The sequence below is a fragment of the Felis catus genome, chromosome D3 (assembly GCF_018350175.1).
Source record: "Felis catus isolate Fca126 chromosome D3, F.catus_Fca126_mat1.0, whole genome shotgun sequence".
Taxonomy (NCBI): Eukaryota; Metazoa; Chordata; class Mammalia; order Carnivora; family Felidae; genus Felis; species Felis catus.
In genome coordinates, this window is record NC_058379.1 from 28256267 (window position 1) to 28282619 (window position 26353).

Here is a 26353-nt window from a genome sequence, read left to right on the forward strand (position 1 = left end):
GTGCCACCCAGGCGCCCCAATTCTACATTTTTGAAAACTGACAGAGTAGCATTGTGTAATTGTTGATAGCCATAAAAACGTGTAACTTAACGTCACTTATTCACAGTTGCTCACAGCAAGGTCTATCTAGTTGGGCTCCTCTGGAACTTGGAGAAAGTGTCCATGCAGGTGTTCAAGTGTGGGGTAAGGCCTCAATGAGACCTTTGATGGGTTTCCTAACCTGAGACTTGGGCTGAGCCATAACCTCGACTTCTCTCCAGGGCTCTCCTTTACCAGGCAAGTAGGGTTGCCCAGTTTCAGCAGGGTTACCCACTGCTTATTCAGTGGTCCTGATAGCAGCGGTGGGCAGAACTGTTGGAAGAAGAAAAATCAGTGGGAAAGCAGAAATAAATAGAAAACACTGGGTTTTAAAAGCAAAATGTGAAAAACATACACTTGGCATACTTAATAGGGGGATAGGAAGAAAAGACCTAGATGAAATTAAAAGTAAAGGGTCTAGAAAAACATTTAACCTAGAGAGAAAAAAATCATCAGAGTACAGCATAATGTTTTTTAAACTAAAAAAATAAAATAAAATTCCAAAAAAATATAATCTAGGAAATGCAAGTTTTCAGAATTGATACCATAAGGTTAAGGGAAACTTCTTAAAGTAGTTAACCAATGAAGAAGTTGGAGTCATCAGAAATGACTCCTAATACTAAATTATTTGTTGACTTGTTGATGCATTGTTTCAAGCTTTTAAGAAAAATTATTCCAAAATGTAGAAATATTTATTCTTCAAAGGAAGCTATAACTCTGGGTTTCTAAAACTTAAAAGAACACACACACACACACACACACACACACACACAAAGCATAGATGAATATGAAAAAAGATAGAAAAATAAGAAACATAATGCAGGTGAATTTGGTAACTTTGGAAGAATTTTGTGTAAAAGTAATCTATTACTCTTAACAACATACTAGGAGGTTAAATAAGAAAAGATAGTTGGGGAACCTGGCTGGCTCAGTCAGTAGAGCATGCGACTCTTAATCTCAAGGTTATGAGTTCAAGCCTCACATTGAGCATGGAGCCTACTTTTAAAAAGACAGTCTTCTTAGGAGGTATTCTGAAAGGAATATCAGATAATTCAGCATCAATTTCTAAAAAATGTTTTTAAAATGGCCATAGGAAGTTATTTCCTTAACCTGAAAGTGTCCTATGTCTTTTTCAAACCAATGGCAAATATTATAACTCACAGTTGTTAGAACTTAAAAAACATTGAAAAGTACTTAGGACTAATAAAAACAAGTCATTGGATTGGTCTTCTATAAGAAAAAACTTTTTTTAATTTTTTTTTAACGCTTATTTATTTTTGAGAGACAGAGCACGAGCAGGGGAGGGGCAGAGAAAGAGGGAGACACAGAATCCGAAGCAGGCTCCAGTCTCTGAGCTGTCAGCACAGAGCCCGACACGGGACTCGAACTCACGAATCCTGAGATCCTGACCTGAGCCGAAGTCAGACACTTAACCAACTGAGCCATCCAGGCTCCCCAAGAAAATTGTTAATTATTCATCTTTCATTAGTAATAGCAAATTAGAATATCTAATCATAAAAAGAGAACTCTTATACAGCAGGAACAAAAGTTGTAAATACCCAGAAATAATCTTACCAAGAAATATATGAGGTCTGTAAGACTTAAACTACAAACCGTTTTTGAGAGAGATAAAATGACCACTTGATAAATGGAAAAACTGAATAAAATAAAGACGCAATTTTTTCCTAAATTCTTTTAACAAATATTTATTGAGCACCCATTATGTTCTGAGTACTGTTCAACCCTCAAAGAGTTTACATTCTTTTAAAAGAGACAGACAATAAACTAGTCATGTCAGAAACTAGAAGTTAAGTGCTGGGGAACAAAATAAGACGAAGTTCTCGAGGAGGCCTCACTGAGAAGGTGACATGCAAGGGGAGACCAGGTAGAGGTTAAGGAACAACTGTGTGCACATGCAAAGAACTTACCAAGCTAAAGGAATAGCCAGGGCAACAGCCTTGGAGTGTGGATGTGTGCTTGGTGTATTCAGAGAACTAGGACACAAGGAGTGAACAGGGGAGGGAAGCAGGGACAGGCCTTCTAGGCCTTTAGGAGGGGCTCTTCTCTGAGTGAGATGGGAAGGCTCAGTAGGGCTTTGAGCAGAGAAGCAAGGCCTGTGGCAGCTGCGTGGACTATGGACGGCACTAGAGAGACCACTGATGAGGCTGCTCACATAATCTTGGTGAGAGACGGTGGACCTGTGTTGTGGCAGTGGAAGTCACAAGGAGCAGTAGTCAGAGGCAGAGTTCCTGGTGGGTGGGATGTAGGGTATGTGAGATAAGCAAAGGAATCAGGACGGCTTCCTTGACTGTGGCCTGGAGGGTGGTAAGAATGCATGTGCCATCACCTGATGGAAAGTGTGTAGGTGGGACAGAAATGTTTGCTGGGGGAAATGTTTAGAAATGCTTTGGGGCATGTTTGGTTTGCATTGTCTAGCAGGGGTGTAAGTGTCCTGCTGCATAGGCATTTTGATATGTGAAAGTTGAGTACAGGGGAGAAGCGTAGGTGGGACTGGAGGCCAAGGGTAGAGGTTGGGCTTTGGGGTGATGAGGAACAAGTGAAACAGGCTGAGTCAGAGAGGAGGCCAGTTTAAGACAGTGGAGAGAGCATTTGAAGGAAAAGTGATTAAGCAGTGCATCACATGTTGCCTGGGGGTCAGGTAAGGATGAGGATATTGACCATTGGACTTGATGGCATGGAGGCTGCCCATGGCCTTGGCTACTGCTGTTCGTTTTGGTGTTGTTGGGTGGAAGACTCATTGGAGGATGCTCAAGAAAGACTGGGATGGGGAGGGGAGGAAATAGCTAGATTGAACCAGGCTCGGTTTTGTCAGGCACATGTGAAAACACAGGAGAAGAGCAGAGGGTTATGGTGGACTCTAATCTGAATAGGGAGACAGCAGAAGGCCCATAGCACCTGCAAGCCCTGTTGGAGTTGAGAGGGAGGGACCTGGAAGCACTGGGGTTGATGGTAGGAGTGTGGGAGGGTTGGAATGAGACCAGGGAAGAGTTGCAGTGATCTGTCAGGGAGGGTCTCTGGGCATGACTGGGAATGAGTGCCTGAGGTAGTAGAAGCCAAGGTCACTGGAGGAAGCTGTGAATTTTAAGGATCCAAGAGCCTTGTGTCAAAACAAAACAAAAGATTATCCTAGAATCAGCAAGGATGATGATGAGAGTTTCTGGAATGACATGTGACCAGAAATATAACTCTTTAAGTGCAGGAGGGTGTCAGATATATGTAGATGTGCAATGGGAAGGAGAGGGAGTGGTATAGTCTGAAGACTGAAACTCCAAAACAGGGGTTTAGGGAGAAAATTATGTCACTTATGTGGATTTACAGCATAACTTAGCAGTGACTCTGAAGGGCATTCGGAATTATAAGGAAGGTTGTGGAAGAAAACATTCAAAGCTTCAGTGATTTAAAATGTCATGGGTTTGGGACCAAAACTTAACCAACATGGAAGTCAGGTACATGTACCTAACAACTTGATGTATTGTGAAGGAGGCATCAGTTATCAATTATGGAGATTCTATCACAAGTGATAGAATAACCATTATACAGTTTGTGGATGAGGGGAGAGTAATATAGAGCTTCACTAAGTACAGCATGCACTGAAATAAATTCCAGATATTAAAGAGAGAAACATTCTAAATAATTAAAACAGAAGAAAATAATTGGATTGTTGCAGAAGAATTGAATATTTATCAAACCTCTAGCAGAGAGAGTATTTTTTGAAGGTTAACAGGCAATAAAAGACATCACTAAGGAGAATAACAGACTTTACATCATAAATCGCCTGCGGTGTTAGGAAGTTAAAACTGATAGAATTTGCAGCTAATGCCTGTATTATCAATAGTCTATGAAAATTGCTAAGAAAATGAAATCTGCTTTCTGGAATTCTCAGCTGACTACTTCTCTGCTCTAAGACTTAGGTACTGCAGTGAAATTCTGATGTTTACACATTTGCCCCTCCTGGCCTGGAAGCTCCTAGAGGAGGTTCCTATTCCTCATTTTTATAGGTACTACATTTGTGTTTGTCAGACCTGCTGCACAAAAAGCCTCCCAACAGACGAGAAAATAGGAAGATAGGAAAATAGGAAGAAAATAGTCTAAGAAGACAACTTTGTTAGACAAACATGTGAAAAATCTTCACTTTCATTACTAATCAAAGTGAAGTTAAAATATAAAAATGTACTTCATAAGTTAGAAGGGAAAAATCATAACCCTCAAGCTAATAAGAGAATTTGAAATGGACATTCTGCTTATAAAAGTGTAAAGTTCTAGAGGTCTCTGGAATGCAGTCTACAGGGTTAAGAGAGTCTAGACTTAGGAAGACCTTTAGGCCTTCTACCCAGAGTCCCACTTTGCCACATCAGTCACAAGAAATAAACCAGAGTGTAGAGAGTGGCATATGGCTGTGTGTTCATTAGCATGAAAACATGGAAGCCAGTTATAGTTCATTGTTAAATTAGGTCTATTTATGGTAGTGAATGCTCTCAAAGACAAAGGATGCAGGGGCGCCTGGGTGGCTCAGTCGGTTAAGCGTCTGACTTCGGCTCAGGTCATGATCTCACAGTCTGTGAGTTCGAGCCCCACGTCGGGCTCTGTGCTGACAGCTCAGAGCCTGGAGCCTGTTTCAGATTCTGTGTCTCCCTCTCTGTCTCTGACCCTCCCCTGTTCATGCTCTGTCTCTCTCTGTCTCAAAAATAAATGTTAAAAAAAAATTTTTTTTTTAAATAAATAAAAAAAAAGACAAAGGATGCAGAGCAAAACAGGAGAAGCCCTCAGGATCACATAGGCTATTAGAATACTAAATGCATGGGGTGGCTGGGTGGCTCAGTCAGTTAAACATCTGACTCTTGATTTCAGCTCAGGTCATGATCTCACAGTTCAGGAGACTGAACCCCTCATCGGGCTCTGCTGTGACAGCATGGAGCTTGGTTGGGATTCCTTCTCCCTCCCTCCCTCCCTCCCTCCCTCCCTCCCCCTCTCTCATGCACACTCTCTTCCTCTCTCAAAATAAACATTTTTTTAATTAAAAAGAATACTAAGTGCAGCACACTAGTGTGTATGCTGTGTGAAATACCAAGTACAATACCATGTGGGAAAAAATGCGTTAAGCTGTCCCTGAAGATTTTTTTTAAAAATAGAAAAAAACAAAATAGAACTTTTGAATATTTTGCTTACACATTTTAAAAAGTCCTGTGAGGAGAGGACTAGAAAGCTGTTAACTTGATGCCGTGTTTCTGTTTCTTCATCTCTCATCAGCCATTCTCATACCTAGCACTGCACCAGGCACAGAGGTTAGAAAAAAGTCACACCTGGATGGCGAGATGGGCCTGGTCATTGTCACTGTCACAGCTGATCTATATCAATGCCTTGGTGTGTGCCTGGCACCGTGCTACAGCACTTTTTCACATTTAATCCCTGTAATAACCCTCTGAGCTTAGTTTTTTGTTTTTTGTTTTTTTTTAATCTGCATTTTACACATGAGAAAACTGAGTCACAAAAGAAGTGAATATGGGGGCGCCTGGGTGGCGCAGTCGGTTAAGCGTCCGACTTCAGCCAGGTCACGATCTCGCGGTCCGGGAGTTCGAGCCCCGCGTCAGGCTCTGGGCTGATGGCTCGGAGCCTGGAGCCTGTTTCCAATTCTGTGTCTCCCTCTCTCTCTGCCCCTCCCTCGTTCATGCTCTGTCTCTCTCTGTCCCAAAAATAAATAAACGTTGAAAAAAAAATTTTAAAGAAGTGAATATGAATAATTGTGTTTGGGGGCTCTGTAGGGGAGGGATGCTCTGGCAGGATCTTGGAGATGAGGTCTGGTTCATGCGAAGGGCCTGAAGATGGTCCCACTCATTTGGTACCTATTGAGCGCTGTGTGCCAGACATTCTGCCAGGTGCTGTACCTGTAGTGCTCAAAGGGCTCTCAGGCCCAATTGGGATCAGAGAAGCAAGCTTAGTGAGCCTGAGGCCACAGACCCAGCAGGTGTCAGAGCCAGGGTTCTACATAGCCCCAACCTCTCAGCTATGATCCTCAGTTGCCTCATCTGTCAAAGGGGTGATTGAGGTCACTTGGATGCTTCAAATGTCATGACCAATTCAAAAACATTAGTGGGGAAGTTTTGCAGATTGGTTTTTAAGAAATAGTCTAGTTATGATCTCAAGTTTCCTCAGACATGGAATGCTAGGGGTACTGGCCCACTTGGCAGACAGGCGTTGCTGAGTACCCCCCTAGCCAAGTCTGTGCACCAGGTAAGAGACTCACTACCAGCCCTCTGTCTTCCAGATGTAATGGATGTAGCATGGTCTCCCCATGATGCCTGGCTGGCCTCGTGCAGCGTGGATAACACTGTCGTCATCTGGAACGCTGTGAAGTTCCCAGGTCTGGGCCTCTGACTGGTTGGTGGCAGAAATGGGCCGCTCATCTGGAGCAGCGTGGGCTCTTGGTCTCCTTAGGCTGGTGGCAACAAGTGTCTCATAGTGGATGAGGATTCACATTGTCTTGTCAGAGACTCCATTCTTTTGTTCTGCATCATTGACATTTGTTTAAGGTTTTAAAAGAGGTTTATGTTAAAGAAAATTATAAATGAGTGTTAGCATGGATGTGCTGCAGATCATGAGGCTGATAGGATGGCATCGCATGTACTTGGGCACCTGGCACCCGCACATACACATATGCCCTTGAGAGTATGGCTTCCCGCCACTGGGGTCCGGCCTTCGCTCAGTTGCCATCTACTCTCTGAAGCCTTTGAGCACATACAGGCTAACAAATCCAGTTTTGCAAAAGATTGTTTTTCTTATTAATGTGTTTAAAGTCACAACAGATGTCATAACCTGGCATATCACTGCAGATTATAACTGGTAAGATACATATCCTCTTTCTGCTAGTATCTGGAATATGTTTTCTTCATGGGCTAAGAAGCATCCCCCGTGACCTTGATCCAAGTCATTTTCTCTTTTTATAAGCCACCAAGATGTGTAGGTCCATTTTCATCCTGGTCATGGAGTGCTGGAGTAGTATTTAGATTATAGATCCCTAGGATGTGCCGTCCCACACACCTTTGTCTCAGTGATGACTTACAAAGGACTTTTAGCACGGTGCCCTTTCCCCTGAGCTGTCAGGCCAGCTCCTTATGGGGGAGCTGCCAGGGAGGTTCACATCAGAAATGCTGATGTCAGAGCCCAGGTGGGCATGACGTTCTGTTCAGAAAGGGAAACCACTGGCAGAGCTACCAACTGCAGACAAGTCCAAGAGGCAGAATTTGCCTCTGGCCCAAGCCTGTGTCCCTGCTTGCCTGCCCTTTAGGGGGCTCATGCATCGTGCCTGCCTCCTGGGTGCAGTCCTTCCTTCAAGTTGCTTTGCCTTGATAGAGATCAGATTAGGGGGCTCTTCTGCTTGTGCCCAGGGGTGGGAGCTGACGAAGGTAGACTCCTGAGGTCCCTTCTCTTGGCTAACCATTCCATAGCCCATGGATTGCAGCTCATGTTTAGACAGACTCATCATTTTCCCCTAGCTAATACCTTTCCAATCTCTTCTTTTTCTCCACAGAAATTCTCGCTACTCTTAGAGGCCATTCTGGGTTGGTAAAGGGGTTGACCTGGGACCCTGTTGGTAAATACATTGCCTCTCAAGCTGACGACCGCAGCCTGAAGGTGTGGAGAACGCTGGACTGGCAGTTGGAGACCAGCATCACCAAGCCTTTTGATGAGGTAAGGATCCAGCCCAGGGAGCTTGGTCCATCAGCCCCCACTGGCCTCAGTGCACAGAGGAGGAACTGGCTGGGGTCTAGACCTCATGGGTGAATGCGGAGTTCCAGGGCCTGAGCAGACTGGTCAGGGTTCTCTGGGGCAGGCCCTCTGCCCCAAAGAGTCAGATGATGAAAATCTTTCATTTCTCAGATGGTATTAAATGTCCAACTTTGAAGTGAGAAAAAGCTGAAGAAAACCCCTTAGCAATGCTCCCTCACCATTGTGCCAAACAGGTGGAGGAGACCCTCTCTTTTATTTTTCCTAACTGTGCTGTGGCTTTGCTCGCTGACTTGCACTCTGCAGGCCATCCAACATCTTTCTAGGCTAGCATTATTGAGTACCGTGTGCACAATGTCTAGAGGTTGAACTGCAGTGACTTGTAAAGTATTTTACTGTCTCTTCCTTTATTTGGGTTCTCATTTCATATGGAATCAGATCTTAAGTGCCTACTGTGAGAAGGGCAGTATTAGGTAAATGAAATGAAAGTGGACTAAGATGGAGTCTCTCCCTTGAAGCTTAGAGCCTGGTGGGAAAGATAGACTTTCACATCAGTTGTGAGCATGGTGGTGGAGTTGTTCAGAATGTGCAGAAATAGCCCAGGAGCAGTGATCGCATCAGGAAAGGCTTCTTAGAGGAAGGGCTGTGAGCAAAGTTTTGCAGGAGGAATAGACGTTCCCCCACGGTTCAGGGCTGGCTGTAGAAGGAAGGTGGAAATCATGTATTCCGTTTTCCCCAAACCAACAGCACCACATTAACACTGTTATTCACCCTACTTAATCCTGCCCTTCTTGGCTATAGTCTGGAACAGGAGACATGGGCCTTCATGCCTTTTGGGGCTCCTCCTCAAGGTTCCAGTGACTAGTCAGTGGGGTCCCACTAGCGAGGCTCCTGTGGGCAGTTATGGAAGATGGGCAGGGGTGTTTGGAGTCCCAGTGGGAGCAGACAGGACTCCTCAGCCTCTGGGGTCAGCCTGTCCTGCCTGGGTCTGTGACCCAGCTGGAAGTTGAGGCAGATGTGTCACTGCATTCAGGCCCCACCTTGTCCTGCCCTCTTCTGGGGCTATGAGGCCAAGATCTTGACTCTTAAGTCTTTAAAACTGCCCTAAGCCAACTTTGAGCTTTAGGGGGCTGGTTTTATGGCCCATATCATCTTACTTTGCAGTAATAATGTGGAAAGATGTCTTGTTTCAGCCCTAGACCAGGTCAGGTAAACAGTGCCTTTCTGCTGTGTGTTTTATAGTTGATATGGACTTTATGAAGCTCTTCTCCTTTGCTAGTAACACCACCAGGCTTCAGTTGAGGAGGCAGGCTCGAGAGAGCACATAGTGGCTCATGGTTACTGGCTGCCTCACAGAGACTGGCTCCTGAGGGTCCATAGGACTCTTCTTCCACGGAAGTGAATGTTCTGCAGACCTCATGTGGTAGGGTTAACATGCTGGGCAGAAGAAAGAGGTCGGTGACCAGATAGATTTGACCCATGCAGAATTGAGAGTTAAAAGAGGTGGCTGTCCTGCAGATCCCCTGAGGCCTATGCCACTGTGTGGTGTTCAGCTCCCGTGGGGGAGTGTAGGATGCTGCAGCTCCCAGTCTCATCTAACAGCACCTTTTTTGTTACATCATCTGGAGAGACTGGAGTTACAGCTATTCATATAGCCAGAAGCTTGGGTACATGCTCCGCTATCATACATTTATAAATCAGAATTCACCTCTATTCTTGAGGCCACAGTGTTGGTCACACAATTGGCTTTGAGCTCCTTCCAATTGCAGATGTTTCTTTCAGTGTGGAGGGACAACCCATGTGTTGCGGCTCAGCTGGTCACCTGACGGGCACTACCTGGTGTCTGCCCACGCCATGAACAATTCTGGCCCCACTGCCCAGATCATTGAACGGGAGGGCTGGAAGACCAACATGGACTTTGTCGGGCACCGGAAAGCTGTGACTGTTGTTGTGAGTGTGCTTAGCCTCAGCCTGGGAGGTGCCTTGCCTCAAGGCTGGGTCAAATGTGGGACTGTGGTGGTGGGCTCTGAGAGTCAGCACATGCCACATCCTTGTTTCATTTTAAATACTTACGTTTCACAGTTTTTGAAGTGATTTTACCAAACAATATATATTCACATATTTTAATGAGTATCACCAAAGTCAATCTGTGATTGGGAACACTGTAGCTCCACACTAGCCTTTTTACACATTTGGGTCAGGTCACGGTGCTCAAGCATGCTGGTCCTGACAAGTGCCCCACGAGCCAGACTCGGGAGCACAGGTGCAGTCCATGTGCCTATTGAGCACATGTTCCTGCACCCCAGCACTGGACAGTCATAGCTATGAGGCTGTGCTGTGGATCACCTGAGTCTGGAGTTGCCCCGCCCAGTCGACATGGGAGCCAGCAGATGCGGGCTACTATTAACGAGGATTTTCTCAGCACTGGGCAACCAAAACGAAGAAAACAAGTTGGTGGGCTAAAGGTTGGTAAAAGTGAAGGATCATCCAGGACTCTGATCTCAGTTTTTTTGTATTCCTTAAAATGGGCTCATCCTTACCATTGTTTAAATTCATGATAAATATTGTATATTGTAGTTTAAAATATTTATAACTTTTATACAAATAAAATATTACTTCCTTAATTTTTTTTTGTATTAGAGCCCATGTAGGACTTTGTTCAAAGCCAGGCCCTTGTTACTAAAATATTTCAAAAATCACTGCTTCGGGTTAGCACGGTGCTTCCACATGACTCTGTCAAGTGGTCCTCACAGGCACTGTTTAAGAGTAGTTTTGTGAGATCATGGTACTGAGGCCTCTCAGCCAACCCAGGGTAGCCAAGACTCAAGCCCAGGATGCACACCTCCAGGTTCTATATTTCTGGTCTCTGTGCACCTGGCTATTCTTGCCTAGCCTCTGGGATTAGAACCCCTCTGGGCCAGGCCAGCTGACATCAGGCTCCCCGGAGGCACCTTTCCTCCTCAGTTGTCCTGGCGTGGGGATTCCAGCTCTGACTCTAGAGTTCCCACCCCTTTCAGTTCAGGAATGTGGCAGGGAGCTCTCTGTGTGCTTCCAGCCTTGCCAAAAGCAGCACCCAGGTTACACTGAGGATAAACCCCAGAGTGCACTTTAGCGTGACTTAGCCATTGTCCTGGCCAAGTGAGATCATGCGGGGCTGATCAGCATCTGCTAGTTTTGACTCCGAGCAACAACTACAGTGAAGGGGAAGGGATTAATGGAGTAGACATCTGACAGTCCCATTGACCTCTGTCAGGACCTTATCCCTAAAGCCACATCCTGGAACTGGCCTTGCCCAGGCCAGGAGGAATTCAGAGAGCAAGCTTCAGTAGCTCCCATGCCATCAACCTGGCTGCAAGCCCAGAAATGGAGAGTTGGTAGAGCCAGCCTCAAATCCTTGTCTCACCACTTACTCATTGGGTGACTTGGCCCATGTTTCCTGGCCTCTCTGAGACTCCATTTCATCCTCAGCAAAATGCCTCCTGGGTAGTTATGAAGATGAAATAAAGTATGCTGAGTGCCTGGGGCTGGGAGAATGTCAGTGTGGGTTTCCCACCAACAGACTGGTATTGTGCTATATTTCTGATACTGGGCATAGGGTTTGTGCTTGATGCTTGATTAATTATTTTAACATTTGTTATTTGGTTTAGAAATTCAACCCAAAAATCTTCAAAAAGAAGCAGAAGAATGGGAGTTCTGCAAAGCCCAGCTGCCCATATTGCTGCTGTGCTGTTGGCAGCAAGGACCGTTCTCTCTCTGTCTGGGTGAGCCCCCACTCCTTCCTTCCCCACCTCCCCCACCAAGACCTTTTGTGGCTCCTGCAGGGCAAAGGAGAAGGAACTGGTGAAGGAGGCAGAGCCCAGAGGCTTGGAGTGACTCCCCTACCCTCCACTTTCAGTGGTGCTCAGTGTGTGTTTCTGCCCCAGATCTGGGGTCAGGCCCTCTCATTACCCCAGGAGGAAGGAAGTGCTGAAGACTAGGCTTGGGGCGAGCTAGGAGAGGCCACCCTGAGCCCCAGTCAGAGCAACTCTTATGTCCAGATTCAGGGAATACCTTCAGTTGGCATGCTATGTTTGCTTCCTTTTAGAAAAACTTTGTGTCCTTATATAACCTACAGCAAATGTATTCACCTGAAGTATACAGGTCAATGCATTGTCATACATGTTTACACCAGTGTAACCACCACCCCAGAACCCCTCATCCCTGCGCAGTCAAGAACCTACTTCCCAACACCCCTTGGCCAAGGCAGCCACTCCAACAATGTCTGTCACATTGATGAGTTGTGCAGTGTTTACTTTTTATGTCCTGCATTGCTTTCACTTGGCATAATATTGTTGAGATTCATGTGTGTTGTCGCATTTAGCATTAGCATTTAGCTAATTTGGCATTAGTTTATTGCTAACTAGTTACAAGTTCCCTGTAAGCAGAGTGGACTTACAGTTGTAGACTTGAAGGTTATCCTCTGGCAGCATTTATTACAGTTCTTTGTCACAGAGAAATTGATTGCTGTGTGTACACTGATTTTTTTTTTTTTTAGGCCCGTATTCATGTGACATTTCAGAACCTGAACCCTACCATAGGTAGTTCCAGGTGTGTTCTTCCTGGGCTCCTTCTGGCCTGGAGTTTCATTTGTGGTGCTTTACCCAAAACATCACTGATCATATATTCATTTTCTTAGAATGCTGAGGTCAGATGTTCATAAAGGTTCCAGATTTCTGAGTGGTCTGTAGGCACATTTTTGGGAGGAGAGACAGTGCTATTTTTTTCTGGAAGTGGAATTAGAGTAAGGACAAGAGTCTTCTTGTGGATTCCAAGTAGTTCAGACTCCCTTTCCTCGGGACTAGGGTGGCCACAGCAACTCTTCCCCTATAGAAGCAGCACTTGATGGGAGCCATGCAAAAGGTGTTCCCTCCCACCCACCGCACTGTGGCCCCAGGACCTTGTCAGCAGGGTGGCCAGACACTAGTATATGAGCTGTGGGAACAGGGAGACAGCACATAGCCCAAACTTTGAGTGACTAGATATAAGTGTGCATGTGGTGAATCTTGTGCAGTCATCAAAGACAGGTTTTTACAGGGTGTTTAATGACATAATGTATTAAATAAAAAAGTTATCATGTGCCAAAGAATAAAATATTTGCACAAGAAAAGACCGAAAGAAAATAACTCATCCAAGTGTTAATAGTGGTTAACTTTAGATCTGGATTCAGGGCAACTTAAACTGTTTTTGGTGTTTCTGAACTATCTGCACATACTTTGTAGAATGAGCCCGTGGGATGTATGTAACCGGTTATACCCAGCTTTGCATACGTATGTACCAGAACTCCTTGGGCCAAGAGGAGATGTGCTGGCTTCTCTGAGGCTGTTTTCCTGTCCTGGGCACTACTTTTGCTGCCTCATCTTCTGCCCAGGCCATGGCATCCCATCCCTTGCTTGTAAACTTCTGCTCAGGTCATGGCCTTTCTGGAACCCCATTCTTCCTTCTAGATTGTCCATTTATGAAGCCATCTCCCCAGCCAGACTACAGCGAGCCCTTCAGACAGAGACCACACTAAAATGTCAGGTTTTGGTTTGCACAGGTTTGGATCTTGCTGGTTACTATTTGAATAGAGTTGAATATGCCTTGTAGGGGCGCCTGGGTGGCGCAGTCGGTTAAGCGTCCGACTTCAGCCAGGTCACGATCTCGCGGTCTGTGAGTTCGAGCCCTGCGTCGGGCTCTGGGCTGATGGCTCAGAGCCTGGAGCCTGTTTCCGATTCTGTGTCTCCCTCTCTCTTTGCCCCTCCCCCGTTCATGCTCTGTCTCTCTCTGTCCCAAAAATAAATAAACATTGAAAAAAAAAAAATTAAAAAAAAAAAAAAAAAAAAAAAGAATATGCCTTGTATGTCAACAAAAACTCAGACCAAGCTTCTAGGACTGTTGGTATTAACAGAACTGAGTGCACGAAAAACAGTTTTTGTTCATTACATTAACCTTTGCTGCTTCTTTCCTTCCAGCTCACGTGTCTGAAACGGCCTTTGGTTGTCATCCATGAGCTATTCGACAAATCCATCATGGATATTTCCTGGTAAGATGGATTCTTATTACAGTGCACAGGCTAAGAAAAGAGAAGCTACACACAGGAACATGAGGCCTTCCAGATGTGACTGAGGTCAGGCAGCCAGGGCCACCCCCCTCCCCAGGTGTGGTAGCCAGAGCAAATGATTCAAGAAAGGGCAGCTTGGGCCTGACATTGGGAGAGTGTCAGCTGCTGTGCTTCCTGCTTTGTTGGCATTTGCCCCTGGAAAATACTTCCTCAGGCAAACTGACATTTGGGGAAAAAGTGCTGTGATCCTGCTTTTACTTCACTCTGTCATTGCATGAACCAGATTAGCATAAGTATGAAGACACATTTGTTGCTTCTCAATGACCTCATTTAGATGTATATTCCCTCATGTTTTTTTAAAACATGGTTTCAAAATAAATAAAAGTGAAATTCTTACAGAATACATGGTGAGAGATACTTTGTACATGTGCAAAGAACTAAAGGGCACCAGAACCTTCTGCAGTGTGATTGTCTCCCCTGCCCCCACCCTACCAAGGAATGCCATAGAAGGGAACAAGGGGTTTCTGGCATCTGAGAAGAACCCTGCATGCTACCCTCCCGGTCCAGCCTTGGAGGTGTGGTTAAGCCCCATAGGGACTTGCTCCCAGACTGCTAATAGCCATCTTTTTCAGGACTCTGAATGGGCTGGGCATCTTGGTGTGCTCCATGGATGGCTCTGTGGCGTTTCTAGATTTCTCCCAGGATGAGCTTGGAGACCCCCTGAGCGAGGAGGAGAAGGTAGGAGAACAGTACACCTCCAACTGGTAGCCTGAGTGCTGCGCTTGCTCTTGGGCCACAGAAATGGCCACCACAGCCCCTTCGATTGGACCCTCTCCTTAGGACATACACAGACACATTGTTTCTTGAAGTATTCTTGGGTATTTGTCTCGTACAGATGGTAATTTTTTTTTTTTTTTTTTTTACAAAATAGATTAAATAAAGATGAGGCTCTCATTCATGTCAGAAATCAGTTCTGGAACTAAGAATAAAACAACTTTGGGCATCTGTTCTTGAGGTGATAATTAGCCACACACTGGGATGTTTTCACATGTGGGAGATAGCAAGAGTGACTCCTAAGGGTTCCTGTTCACGTCCCTTTCCCCATTGTGTCATACAAACATAGTTGCCATAGAGCAGTAACATTGATGGTTTCTTAGCACTTGCTGCACGCCAGACTCTGGGCCATGTATTTTGCATGTATTATTTCATTTGAATTCTATAAAACCCTTCAAGGCAAGGCTCATTCATTTTATCAACAAGGTAACTAAGCCTCAGAAAATAGTGTGACTCTTCGCCAAGACCATACACAACCCTTAATTATGAGAACAGAACCATGGGCCAGGCCCATAGGCTTCCTCCCCTCTGTGCTCTCTGCCCAGGACAGGGTGACCCATGTGCCCTTCTTCAAGGACTTTAGGAAAGGCCCTGCTTTAGGAAAGGACCATAGACTTAGAAGGCAGACATTTCTACAGATGGGCCTTTGCCACTACTCAGTGGAATGTATTCATTTGTCTGAAAGGAGCCTTGTGAAAGCCCAGAGCAGGTGGGCAGCTCTCCCCTTCAAGCTGCAATTACTGGTAGAGGCTCCCTCATAAGCTACTGTGTGGACTTCATGCTATGAAGTAAACCCCTTGGGCATACGGGTCTGCCTTGATGACAGCACCTAAAATGGCCTGGCACCCCAAGAGTCACTTGTCAATGAAGGGATGAGTGTCTCAGTGGCTTCAGGTCTTTCTGCCTTGTCACTGTCATCAGGTAACCTGGGATCCCTATGCAGTCTCCTCCCCATTGGAGAGTCTGGTGGAGGGCAGTGGCGGGAAGGGCTACAAAATAATGCCATCTAGCTTACCTTTTCCCAAATGGCAGGCAGGGACCCCATGTTTGAGACACACAGGTAAACATCTGCCAGACTCTGAATTCTCCTCCAGATTCCAAGGGAGGGATTGAGGGCAGAAGGTACAGGTAGCAAAGGAGGGAAGTTCCCAGCCGCACACAACACACCAGGCCCTGCAGAAACGAATCCCAAGGCGTGACCTCCCCCTGCCCAGCATCCTCTGCTGTGAGGCATATGTCCTGCTGGCCTCCGTGTTGGTCATTAGGCCTTCCTTGTGAGTCTACTCTTCATCATACCAGTCACTCTAGCGTGCTGGGGATGCTATCCCTGCCAACATGGGGTCCTGTCCGGCTTGTTGTGGCATTGAATTAATGAGACCTAGGAAGGTGAAGGGAGGGACCCTGCTCAGAAGGGTCAGGACATGTTGGGGGACAGGAGAGGCAGAGAAAGATTTCCCCAGGTTTGCTATGCCAGACATTCCCTTACTCTTAGATACTGTTAGCAGCCCCATGGTAACTTCCATTCACATGGAACTGATGACAGCAAACAAGAATGGTGTGAGAAGGCTCTGAACTTCAGTGTCTGATTCCCAAAAAGTGTTTGGGGTACTTGGGGTGATTTAAGAACCTGGGACCACTGCCCAAGACCCTTTCCATTCTCAGAACCAGGAGAGTCAACACGCAACTCACTCACTGGTGGGCACTAGCCACCACGTTGCTGCTCACAGCTGGTCTGTTGCACTTCTCTCTGCTTCCCCTAGAGCCGCATTCACCAGTCTACCTATGGCAAGAGCTTGGCCATCATGACTGAGGCCCAGCTCTCCACAGCTGTCATCGAGAACCCAGAGATGCTCAAATACCAGCGCAGGCAGCAACAACAGCAGCTGGACCACAAGAGTGCCTCGGCCAGAGAGACAAGTTCAGCTACCTCAGTTGCTGGCGTTGTCAATGGGGAGAGTCTAGAAGACATTAGGAAGGTGAGAGCTCGTCCCCATAGCCCTGAGGACATGGGTACACACCCAGGGACAGAGCAGGGGGAACAAGCGGTCTGAACGTAGCACAGACACAATTCGGTAAGCAGGTGTATGCTGTGCCTAGAACAGGACCCAGCGGTAAGCCAGTTTGGGGCCACTTGGCCCCATTGCCATCAGCTGCATGAGGTAGTAATGGGGCCTAAGGCACTTTATCAAAGGCCTCTTTAGAGGATATCATTTCTTATAGGAGCTTCCAAACCTCACTTCTAGCCTTTCTAGGAAATTTTAGATACTGAGAACAGTGGGTGTCAGGTTCTGTCCTTAGGATATATCAATGGGTTCCCCCTTCTTCCTCTGGAAGCCCATGTCTCACTGGGGGAGGGGGTGGAGATGGGGCAGGAACAGAGCAGGAAACGTCAGGATCACCTGGGGAACTTAAATGATCTCCAGGACCTATACAGGGCAACAAATCTGTAATTTGGACACAATGTGTGCCTGGGAACCTTTGGTTTTATGAGCCTTCAGTAGAAGAAATGACTCTGATGAAAGATTTGCAAATCACAACTTAGAGACAAGAGTGGCTCACGGATACAGGTTTCATTTGTTTGTTCCCTCATTGAGCCCCCTGGCTGCTGGTTGAGAGTGGCCAGACTGGCATATGCTCACTGCCTAGGAAACCTGGCCAGGCCTGCAGTGCAGGTGATGAGAGCAAGGTACTGAAGCCAGTTCAACTGGGAGCTTTCTGTCATTGCTGCTTTACCGTGCAGGAAGTTGAATGCTCACCCTGACAAAAATGCTTGCTCAGTGGCTGAGTTTAGTTGGACCAGAAGGCCATAGAAAAGGAAGTTAGAATTCATTTCTTTAGAAGCCTTATTTTTTTATATGTGGAGGTGCTTGGCAGAAACTTTTCCATTCATATATGTCACTCTATTTTGCCAGAATCTTTTGAAGAAACAAGTTGAGACTCGGACTGCAGATGGTCGCAGAAGAATCACACCTCTCTGCATAGCACAGCTGGACACCGGGTACTTATTCACTCACCGAGCTTTCTGTGGCTTTATCTGGGGAGTTCTTCCTCTCTCCTTTCACCAGTTAGCACTTTCATAATCAGGGTCTTCACAGGCTCTTGGGTCAATCCGACCCCTAGAATCTGGAAATGGGGGAGTAGAGCCCAGCTTCCCACCAGCCTCAAAGCCCTGTGCTTCCTGCAGAGCCCTTATGCACATTTGACTCATGCAGAAGGTGGGCTGGGAGGAGCCTGTGACAGGCTGGAAGGCAAGGGCACCTTCACAGGGCCTGTGTGTCCACACGGCCAGTTCTGCCTCATTATTGGTGGGGCATTGAAGAAACCAGGGAGAGAAGTCGGACTGATTTTTTTGTTTGTTTCATTTTGCCCTTTTATATACGTTTTTGAATAGTAAAAACCCAAAGAAGGATATAAACATTACCCTTAATCTAGTCTCTCAGATATAATTGCTGTTAACATTTTGGTATCTGTATCTCCGGTCTTTTTCCCCACCTGTTCCTGTATCTTGACCTTGCATCCATTTTAATAAATAGTCCTCTGAAGCAAAGACTTGCTGATTGTCCAGGTTCCCAGGTTGTGAATGCACCATGATTTACTTGACCAGCCCCTTAAGTGTAGACTTGTAGTTTGTGTCCAGTGTTTTGTGATTGTAAATTAATCTTTGAGCACACCCATGACTGTTACCACAGGATACTTCCCAGAAGTGGAATTACTGGACAGAGAGTAGGGCTCTGAGGCACATTTCCCTGAGGGGGAAAAGTAGGGGAAAAGTGGACTCAGTCACCATTTGCTGTTGTCTCAGAGTCTGTAGTCAGGCTTGCTTTTGTATTAGTCATTCTCCTCAAAACAATGCATGTTGATTCAAAGGATGGTAAGGCCCTGTGTGAAAGAAATAGTCCCCCCGCTGTCAAAGTGATTTCAGGTTTTATACTTATTCAACCAATGTGCTCAGGGTGCTACCCACACTAGTCCTCTGCACTTTGCAGTTGTTTTGAAGTCTGAAGAGACCTTCTGTCATATGATGTGCTGATCTGACCTCCTCATGTTGGGGGTGTGGGCTGTGAGGCCCTGGAGGGCAGAGACCTGACCAGATGGAGCCAAGTCTCCTGACTCCTCCCAGAGAGTGGTTTTCCTTTGATCAAGCCTTTTTCCGTTGTTCACCTACCAGGGGTAATGCTACATGCTTACTTTTTATTAGGACCAAATGAGACAGGTACATGTGACTGTGCTTTGAACACTGTGAAAAGCTGTGGAAGTGAGGGTAACGGAGGTGGTGGTGATGGTGACATTTTTCGTCCAAGCATCCTTTCAGGCCCTACCTGATGAGGAGATAGAGGTGTTAGGTGGCTTTCCACCTGGCCTTAAGCCAGCTTTCTGCCACAGGACACCTATTTCTGGCACCAGAACTTGATTCTTTTGGTCTTAAAGGCTTTTTTGCCCTCTTGACTCCCGTGTTAAAACAAGTAGCAACAGAATAGGTAATGATTAGTTTAACTAATCAAGCAAGAAAAGAAAAAGCACAAATATTTTAAGTAGAAGTAATCACAGATAAAGAATAAATCAAAAGGACAAAAGACTTTTTTACTGAATTCTGTGTAAATAAATTTGAAAGTAGGTGATTTTGAGGAAAATAAAATTATGAAAACTGAAGAAAATCTATACAAATGAATTATTATAGAAGAAATAGAGGACGCTGTCCCAGAACTAACCTACCAAAAGCCACCAGACTAAGAAGGTTTCACAGAGAAATTATAAGAAAGTTTCATTCTAATAATTAGAGGAACCGATCATTCTACTACCATTCAAAATACTTGAAAATACTCTAGTGCATTACAAAACCGTTTTTGAAATGAACACAGATTTACATCAAAAACATGACAAAGGTAGAACATAATAAATTCCTGATCAATCTCATTTCTGAACGCCAATGCAAAAATGCTAAATAAAATAACAGAAACTTACAGTGTGTTAAAATGTTAATACGCTATGACCAGGTAAGGTTTATTTCATGAAAGCAAGGTGGTTCACATTTGGGGAAATTTAATTTGCTTCTGCATATCAAAAGATCAGAAGAAATATATGGTCATCTCCATAGATGCCTAAGAGACATTTTTATTAAATTCAACATTGTTCTGATTTAAAATTTATTTAAACAGATGGGCACTTCCTTAACTTGATAAAAACTACCTTATTTTAAAGTAAATTCAAAAACTAAGCATGCATCTAGTCTGGTAACTATTAATTTAACATTGTTCTGGAAGTCCTAGGTCATACAATTAGTCAAGAGAAAGAATATATTGGAAAGGAGGTGGTAAGATGTATCATTATTTAAAAGATGGTGTGATCTGCAAGAGAATCAACTGGGAAAACTGCCATAGATAATAAAAGAAGATAATAAAGTGGATACAATCAACACAATGAGATCCGAGTGGCAGCAACTACCTTTAGAAGATCACTTTCACAAATGCAGTGCCTACAACGTAACAAGAAATGTAGAAGGTCTTTATGAAGAAAAATTATAAAATCCTACTGAGTGACCTAAAAGAAAATTCAAAGAAATAACTAGAAATGTACATCCATTTCTTCCCTAGGATGATTTGACATTATAAAAATGATAAATCTCTCTCAACATGAGCCCATACAAATAACCAGCAGGAGTTTTCAGAATCAGACAGGCTCATTCTAAACTTGTGTGGAAAAATAAGCAGGAATAACTGAAATATTTCTGAAAAAGAAAATCAGGGAAGACTAGCCCCACCAGAAATTAAAACTTATAAACTGTAATAATATGGGTACTGACATATGAATAGACAGAGTGGTGGAATACAGTAGAAAACGCAAAAGTAAGCCCAAATATTTATGGGAATTTATGTGGCATTTTGCATCAGTGATGAAACATCAGCTAATGTAATAAATTACATTACATCAGAGAGAGAGAGAGAGAGAGGAAGAGAGAGAGAGAGGGTCAGGACTACTTACCTATAGAAACAAAGTTAGATCCCTACATCACAACTTAAAATTAGATACATTCCAAGCAACTCAGATTTTTTTTTAACTTTTTTGTTTAAAATTTTAGAAGATTCTTTAAAAGAATATTTTTATGATCTATGGCACAAAATTTAGTCCACACAAAAAACATTTTGGGTGCAAGGAAAATTGTACTATAAAGAGTCAAAACAGCATCATGGGGACACCTGGCTGGCTCAGCTGGAAGAACATGCAACTGTTAATCTCGGGGTTGTAAGTTCAAGCCTCCTGTTGGGTATAGAAATTAGTTAAAAATAAAGTCTTTACAAAAACAAAAAAAAAAAACAGCATCCTGGGGAAAATACTTCTGCTCGTGTAAGGAATTTATTAGATATGTAAATAGGTCTTGGAATCAATAGTAAAGACAACCAGATAGAACAATAAATAAGGAATATAAACAGTTCACCAGATAAAGGAAATCATATGCTTCCGCATGAAAAAATCTCAACCTCGCATCAAAGTAATTGCAAATTATTAAAACTATAGTAAGGTACCATTTTTCATCAAATTGTCAAGTATCAAAAAATTTGGTAAAACTGTTGGTGACGGTTTGGGGAAGCAAGCACTCTGATACACAGCTGGAATTTAAACGTCCAAGGAAGGCACTTTAGAACTATTTATCAAAACTCATCAATGAACATTCCATCTGCTGCTGAAATTCCACTTCTAGGAATTTATCTCATGTAATCTGTGAAACAACTGTTGTACTGATGATTATGACAGGGTGCATCTTTGAGCAGCTACTATGCGTTCTAAGTGTGTGCTACACTAACCACGTTAGTCCCAGTCTCAGGAGGGTTCTGTGAATTTCTGTTTTGCAGATAGAAACCTGAAGCACAGAGTGGTTGAAGTGCCCAAGGTCCCAGAGCCTGTTCATGGCAAAGGAGTAAAACCTGGCCAGGTTGGCCCGGGGCCCTTAGCCTTAACACTGCAGTATCTTGCCACCTGTGACAGCAGTGTCTGTTACAGAAAAAGCTGGGAGACAGCGCTGGCATTCCGCAGTAGAGGCTGGTTAGGTAAATTATCGTATATCCACACAGCCCATAATGAAAGAGAGTCCTGCTCTGTGTGCTGCATTTCATGAGTTCTGAGACACACGCCTGCATATTTTAACATTTCTGAAATTAGGGTACATCTTATAATCAGGAGCTTCTGACAGTTACATTTGGTAATAACCTCTTCTTTCTTAGTGGCACATGAAGTATCAGTTCATCTTAGGTTCGATTACACATAATGTATGACATAATTTTAGTTTTCTTTTTACTTTTCTGTGACTTGGCACATTTTCTTCCATGAAAATACTTCACCTTTGGACCCAGAAAAAAATCACTTCAAACATAGAAAGTACTTGATGTGTCTGATTTCCCAGGCTGATTTTTGTTCTTGACAACAGGGACTTCTCCACGGCATTCTTTAACAGCATCCCACTCTCGGGCTCCCTGGCGGGCACCATGCTCTCCTCTCATAGCAATCCACAGCTACTGCCACTCGACTCCAGTACCCCCAACTCCTTTGGCGCCTCGAAGCCCTCCACAGAGCCTGTGGCGACAGCTGGTGCCAGGCCGGCTGGTGATACTGTCAGTAAGGACAGGTGAGTGGGCATGCCAAGGCTTGCTCCTGTCCCTGGGGAAAGTTCAAATTTGGACACAGTTCCGCTGACACTTCATGGCTCCTTCGATAAAAAAAAAAAGAAAGGTGCTTGATTTTTGATGAGGTCCTGCTTGGGAGGGAGACCTTGTTCAGGTGAGTCTCTGATGCACAGGGCCATGAGGACTTCACCTCCTGGGGCAAGATGCAGTCCCAAGATGCACTCCTCACTCCTAAGGGTGCGAACCACCCAGGGATGCATTGCCTGCCCCAGGGTCAGCCCCACTTTCCAGCAGTTCTACATTTGAAGTGGTTTAGGCCCCCACTGCACGGTGGAGATCATTGCCACACCAGTCATCTCAGGAAGGGTGTCTGGGGAAGGATAGACAGCTCCAGATCTGTGAGACATTTTAACAGTTGGCCTTGCAGGTCCTGGGAGAGGAGGAAGGAACTCCAGGATGCCTGCCAGGTGTCTGTTGTGGGGTCCAGGTGGGTGGATGTGGTCAGTAGGAGGCCCAGTGGCTTTGGGACTCAGCGTGTGTGATGTGCTTGGGCATGGGGGAAACTTACAGGCTCATGCCTAGGCCTATTCTCTGTGGAGAAGACAAGGGCTATGAGATGAACACTTGGAGGAGAGTATGAAGACCGCATATTGCCAAGGCGGGATGAGAGAGGGGCTTCCCAGGCCACAGTGTGTTTGGCTGAGCATGAAGGCTGGGAATAGACAGGGACTTCAGGACCCTGGGTGGGGACTTTTCTTGTTAGACCATTAGTCAAAGTAGGAAAAGCTGCTTTGGTTTGGAGTGGTTTGGGATGGAAATGCTGTATTCAAGTTGTGGTGGTAGGGCTGTATAGTGAGAAAGGTTGTAAGAGCCACTTTCTAGGCCTCATACTACCTCTAGAATCTCTCACAACAATACAGTGGGGCAAATGTGAGTGCATTTGCTCATGACCTTCTCACTAGCCAAACTTCCTGATTTTTACAGATGAAAATATTGAAGAAATAAGAATAGTAGATTACATCTTGAAATTGTATTTATAGAAGTTTGATATCTGTGGCCCTTTTATTTGGCTCCCGATAACACAAATGTAGGACTCCCAAATGCTTGATGGATTGTGCTTAACGTACTCTCCCATCTTCTTACTCCCCACCCCCAGTGTGAATGCTACCTCTACTCCTGCTGCATCGTCACCCTCCGTGTTAACAACCCCGTCCAAGATCGAACCCATGAAAGCATTTGACTCCCGATTCACGGAGCGGTCTAAAGCCACGCCAGGTGCTCCTGCCTTGACCAGTGTGACTCCAACAACTGTGGAAAGGTAGGTGGTGGCTGTGTGAGGTGGCTGTGTGGGCCCCCGAGAGACCAAGTAGGACACAATCTCAGCTAGCAGTGCAGCAGCCACTTTCCCACCAAGCAGCCTGCTTTCCCATGCAGGAGCACACTCTGGTCCCTGTGGACTCAGGAGCCCCTGAGTCCAAGGAGAAAGGAGCAGGTTTTCCAAGTGGGAAAATGATTGGAAGAAGCCATGGCGGGTACAGAACAGACACAAAGAACATCGAGGGCAACAACACCACAAGGGCTGGTCAGTGCAGAGGCTCTGTGGAATTCAAGGTCATGTTTGAATGGAGCCGAGTTTGCCTAGAAGAGGAATGGGAGATTGGGTGGGGAAATAGAAGGCTGTGATACTGCCGCATCATGGAAGTAATGGCCTGCTCAGACACTGACCAGGTGTTTGGGAGCAGAGATAAAAATGATAGAGAAGAGGTCTTCATGCAAGTATATAAGCTTCTGAGCTCTTACAAGCTCTATGCTACTCGCCCCATTCTCTGCATCTCCCTTAGCACACGGCAACCAAGCCACATGGGATGTAGCCTATTTCTTGGAATTACAGTCCTCCTGAGGTGGCTAGAGCAAGTGGGTTTGTTGGCACAGAGCTTTTCTGATTCCTGGGGAGTGTGTCCCCAGCTCCATGACCATGAGTCCACCACGACACAGAGTTCACTGCATAGCCCAGTGAGGTAGGGGTTTGGGGGAGTTAGAGGTGGGCTGGGCCAGCTTCCTACAGAGGTGCCAAGGCCTTAAGTGATGTCCTCTTGAGGTTGCACCCCAGCTTGACACGACAGGCTCAGCAGCACCCTACCTAGCCTTTGCCACTATCAGTTAAATGCAGGACATTTGTCACAGACTCTTGCAGTTACCACACAACCAACAGGCACTCAACAAAGGGAGCATTTGTGATGAGACCTGACCTTGCAGTAGACTATGTCTTGGAGCTAAAGCTGTAATATGCTGTCCCCAGGACTTGACTCATGATCTCAAAACTGCTTGTCTAATCAGAATTTGTTCTCCTTGGAGAACGGCCTCTGGAGACCAGCATGGGAGGACTCTCAGGTCAGCTACTGCATCTTTGACCTTGGTGCAGGACCTTGTATTCTACTCTATAGTGTGATCATGCCTGTTTTAGTATACAGGTATTCCACACGATCTCTTTATCTAGCAGTTTCTCTGTCTAGTAGTATGGAGGATCTGAAAACCTTCCTGCTGCTCAGTACTTTGAAATGGTGGATGAACTGCAATACATATCCTTAAAACATGTAACCAGTTGATGATAAAGTAAGGGAAATCCCCTGGAGCCAAAATCTAAGAGTAAACAAAATGACCAGGGTGTTGGGCTGGGAGGGGTTACCTACATGGTAACCTTGAGTTTTAATGGCCACAAAGATTCAAGACAGGGCCTTGGGCCTGAGCCATGTAGTGGGTTGGAACTAAGACACTAACATTAAGTCAAACTTCTTGACAAAGTATACCTCTAGTGAGAGAGAGGACAGAAAAAGCCTGAAGGGCAGCATGAGAACATGGCCAAGAAGTTGAAATATCTCAGCCAGTCCTCAGGGTTAGGAAAACAGACTGTATAGCCACAGGCCTGCCCTCCTGTGGATTGGGGATGTTTAACACTAACCACGTCATCTCGAAACCATCAAGCAAAGAAATGAACACAAAAGGAGATTTTTGACTAATTAACACCCAGAGGCCCTTGGCAAAACCAGTGCAAATCCCCACTGCCATTTCCCTCACCCCAGCAAGTACAGCATTCCCACTGACAAAGCACTGCCAAAGAGGGACTCAAAATCCAAAGTAACAAAACACATGAAGAAACAGTGTATTACATACAAATGTCAGGAGACATAATGAACAGGTTTAGACTTTTTTATAAATTTGATCATAGAAGAGAGAATTGCCAGGTAAAGACTGTAAAGTAAGTATACTTAAAGACATGAAAGATAAAACAAAATGTGAGGAAAGGTTAGTAAACATCCCACATACAAAAATTAACTTAAAATGGGTCAAAGAACTAAATGTAAGAGCTAAAACTTTAAAACTCTTAGAATACAGATGTAAATCTATGACACTAGATTAGGCAACTGTTTCTTAGATATAACACTTAAAGCACAAGCAACTAAAAAAATAGATTGGATTTCATCAAAATTTAAAACTTTTGTGATTCAAAGATCATAATCAGCGTAGTGAAAAGACAGTCTACAGAATGGGAGGAAATATTTGTAAGTCACATCTGATAAAGATCTAGGACCAAAATGTGTGAAGAACTTATAACTCAACAATAAAAAGACTAATAACCCAATTTAAAAATAAAGGATTTGAATAGAAATTTCTCCAAAGATACATAAATGACCCATAAACACATACAAAGACTCTCAACATCATTAGTCATCTGGGAAATGCAAATCAAAACCACAATGAGATACCACTTCATAACCACCAGGATGACAATAATCAAAAAGTCACATAGTGAAAAGTGTTGGTGAGGATGGGAAGAAATCAGAACTCTCATGAATTGCTGGTGGGATTATAAAATGCTGCTGGGTGGGATTATAAAAGCTGCTTTGGAACACAATCTGATGGTTTCTGAAATGGTTAAACATAGAGTCCCCATGTAACCCAGCAATTCCACACCTACATATATACCTAAAGAACTGAAAACCTA

At 44.8% G+C, this 26353-nt stretch overlaps 1 protein-coding gene across 5 annotated transcripts in view; it reads left to right on the forward strand.

The window, feature by feature from the left end:
- The window catches only part of HIRA (histone cell cycle regulator), a 105984-nt gene that overhangs the window by 39246 nt on the left and 40385 nt on the right, over window positions 1-26353 (forward strand). For all 5 annotated transcript variants that reach the window (XM_023241668.2, XM_019814902.3, XM_023241669.2 and 2 more), the window contains 10 exons: window positions 6362-6457; window positions 7625-7785; window positions 9604-9771; window positions 11469-11582; window positions 13812-13882; window positions 14533-14638; window positions 16495-16710; window positions 17647-17732; window positions 22155-22352; window positions 23507-23668. In XM_023241668.2, the coding sequence (XP_023097436.2) occupies window positions 6362-6457; window positions 7625-7785; window positions 9604-9771; window positions 11469-11582; window positions 13812-13882; window positions 14533-14638; window positions 16495-16710; window positions 17647-17732; window positions 22155-22352; window positions 23507-23668 (1378 nt within the window). The remainder of the gene's footprint in view (window positions 1-6361; window positions 6458-7624; window positions 7786-9603; window positions 9772-11468; window positions 11583-13811; window positions 13883-14532; window positions 14639-16494; window positions 16711-17646; window positions 17733-22154; window positions 22353-23506; window positions 23669-26353) is intronic.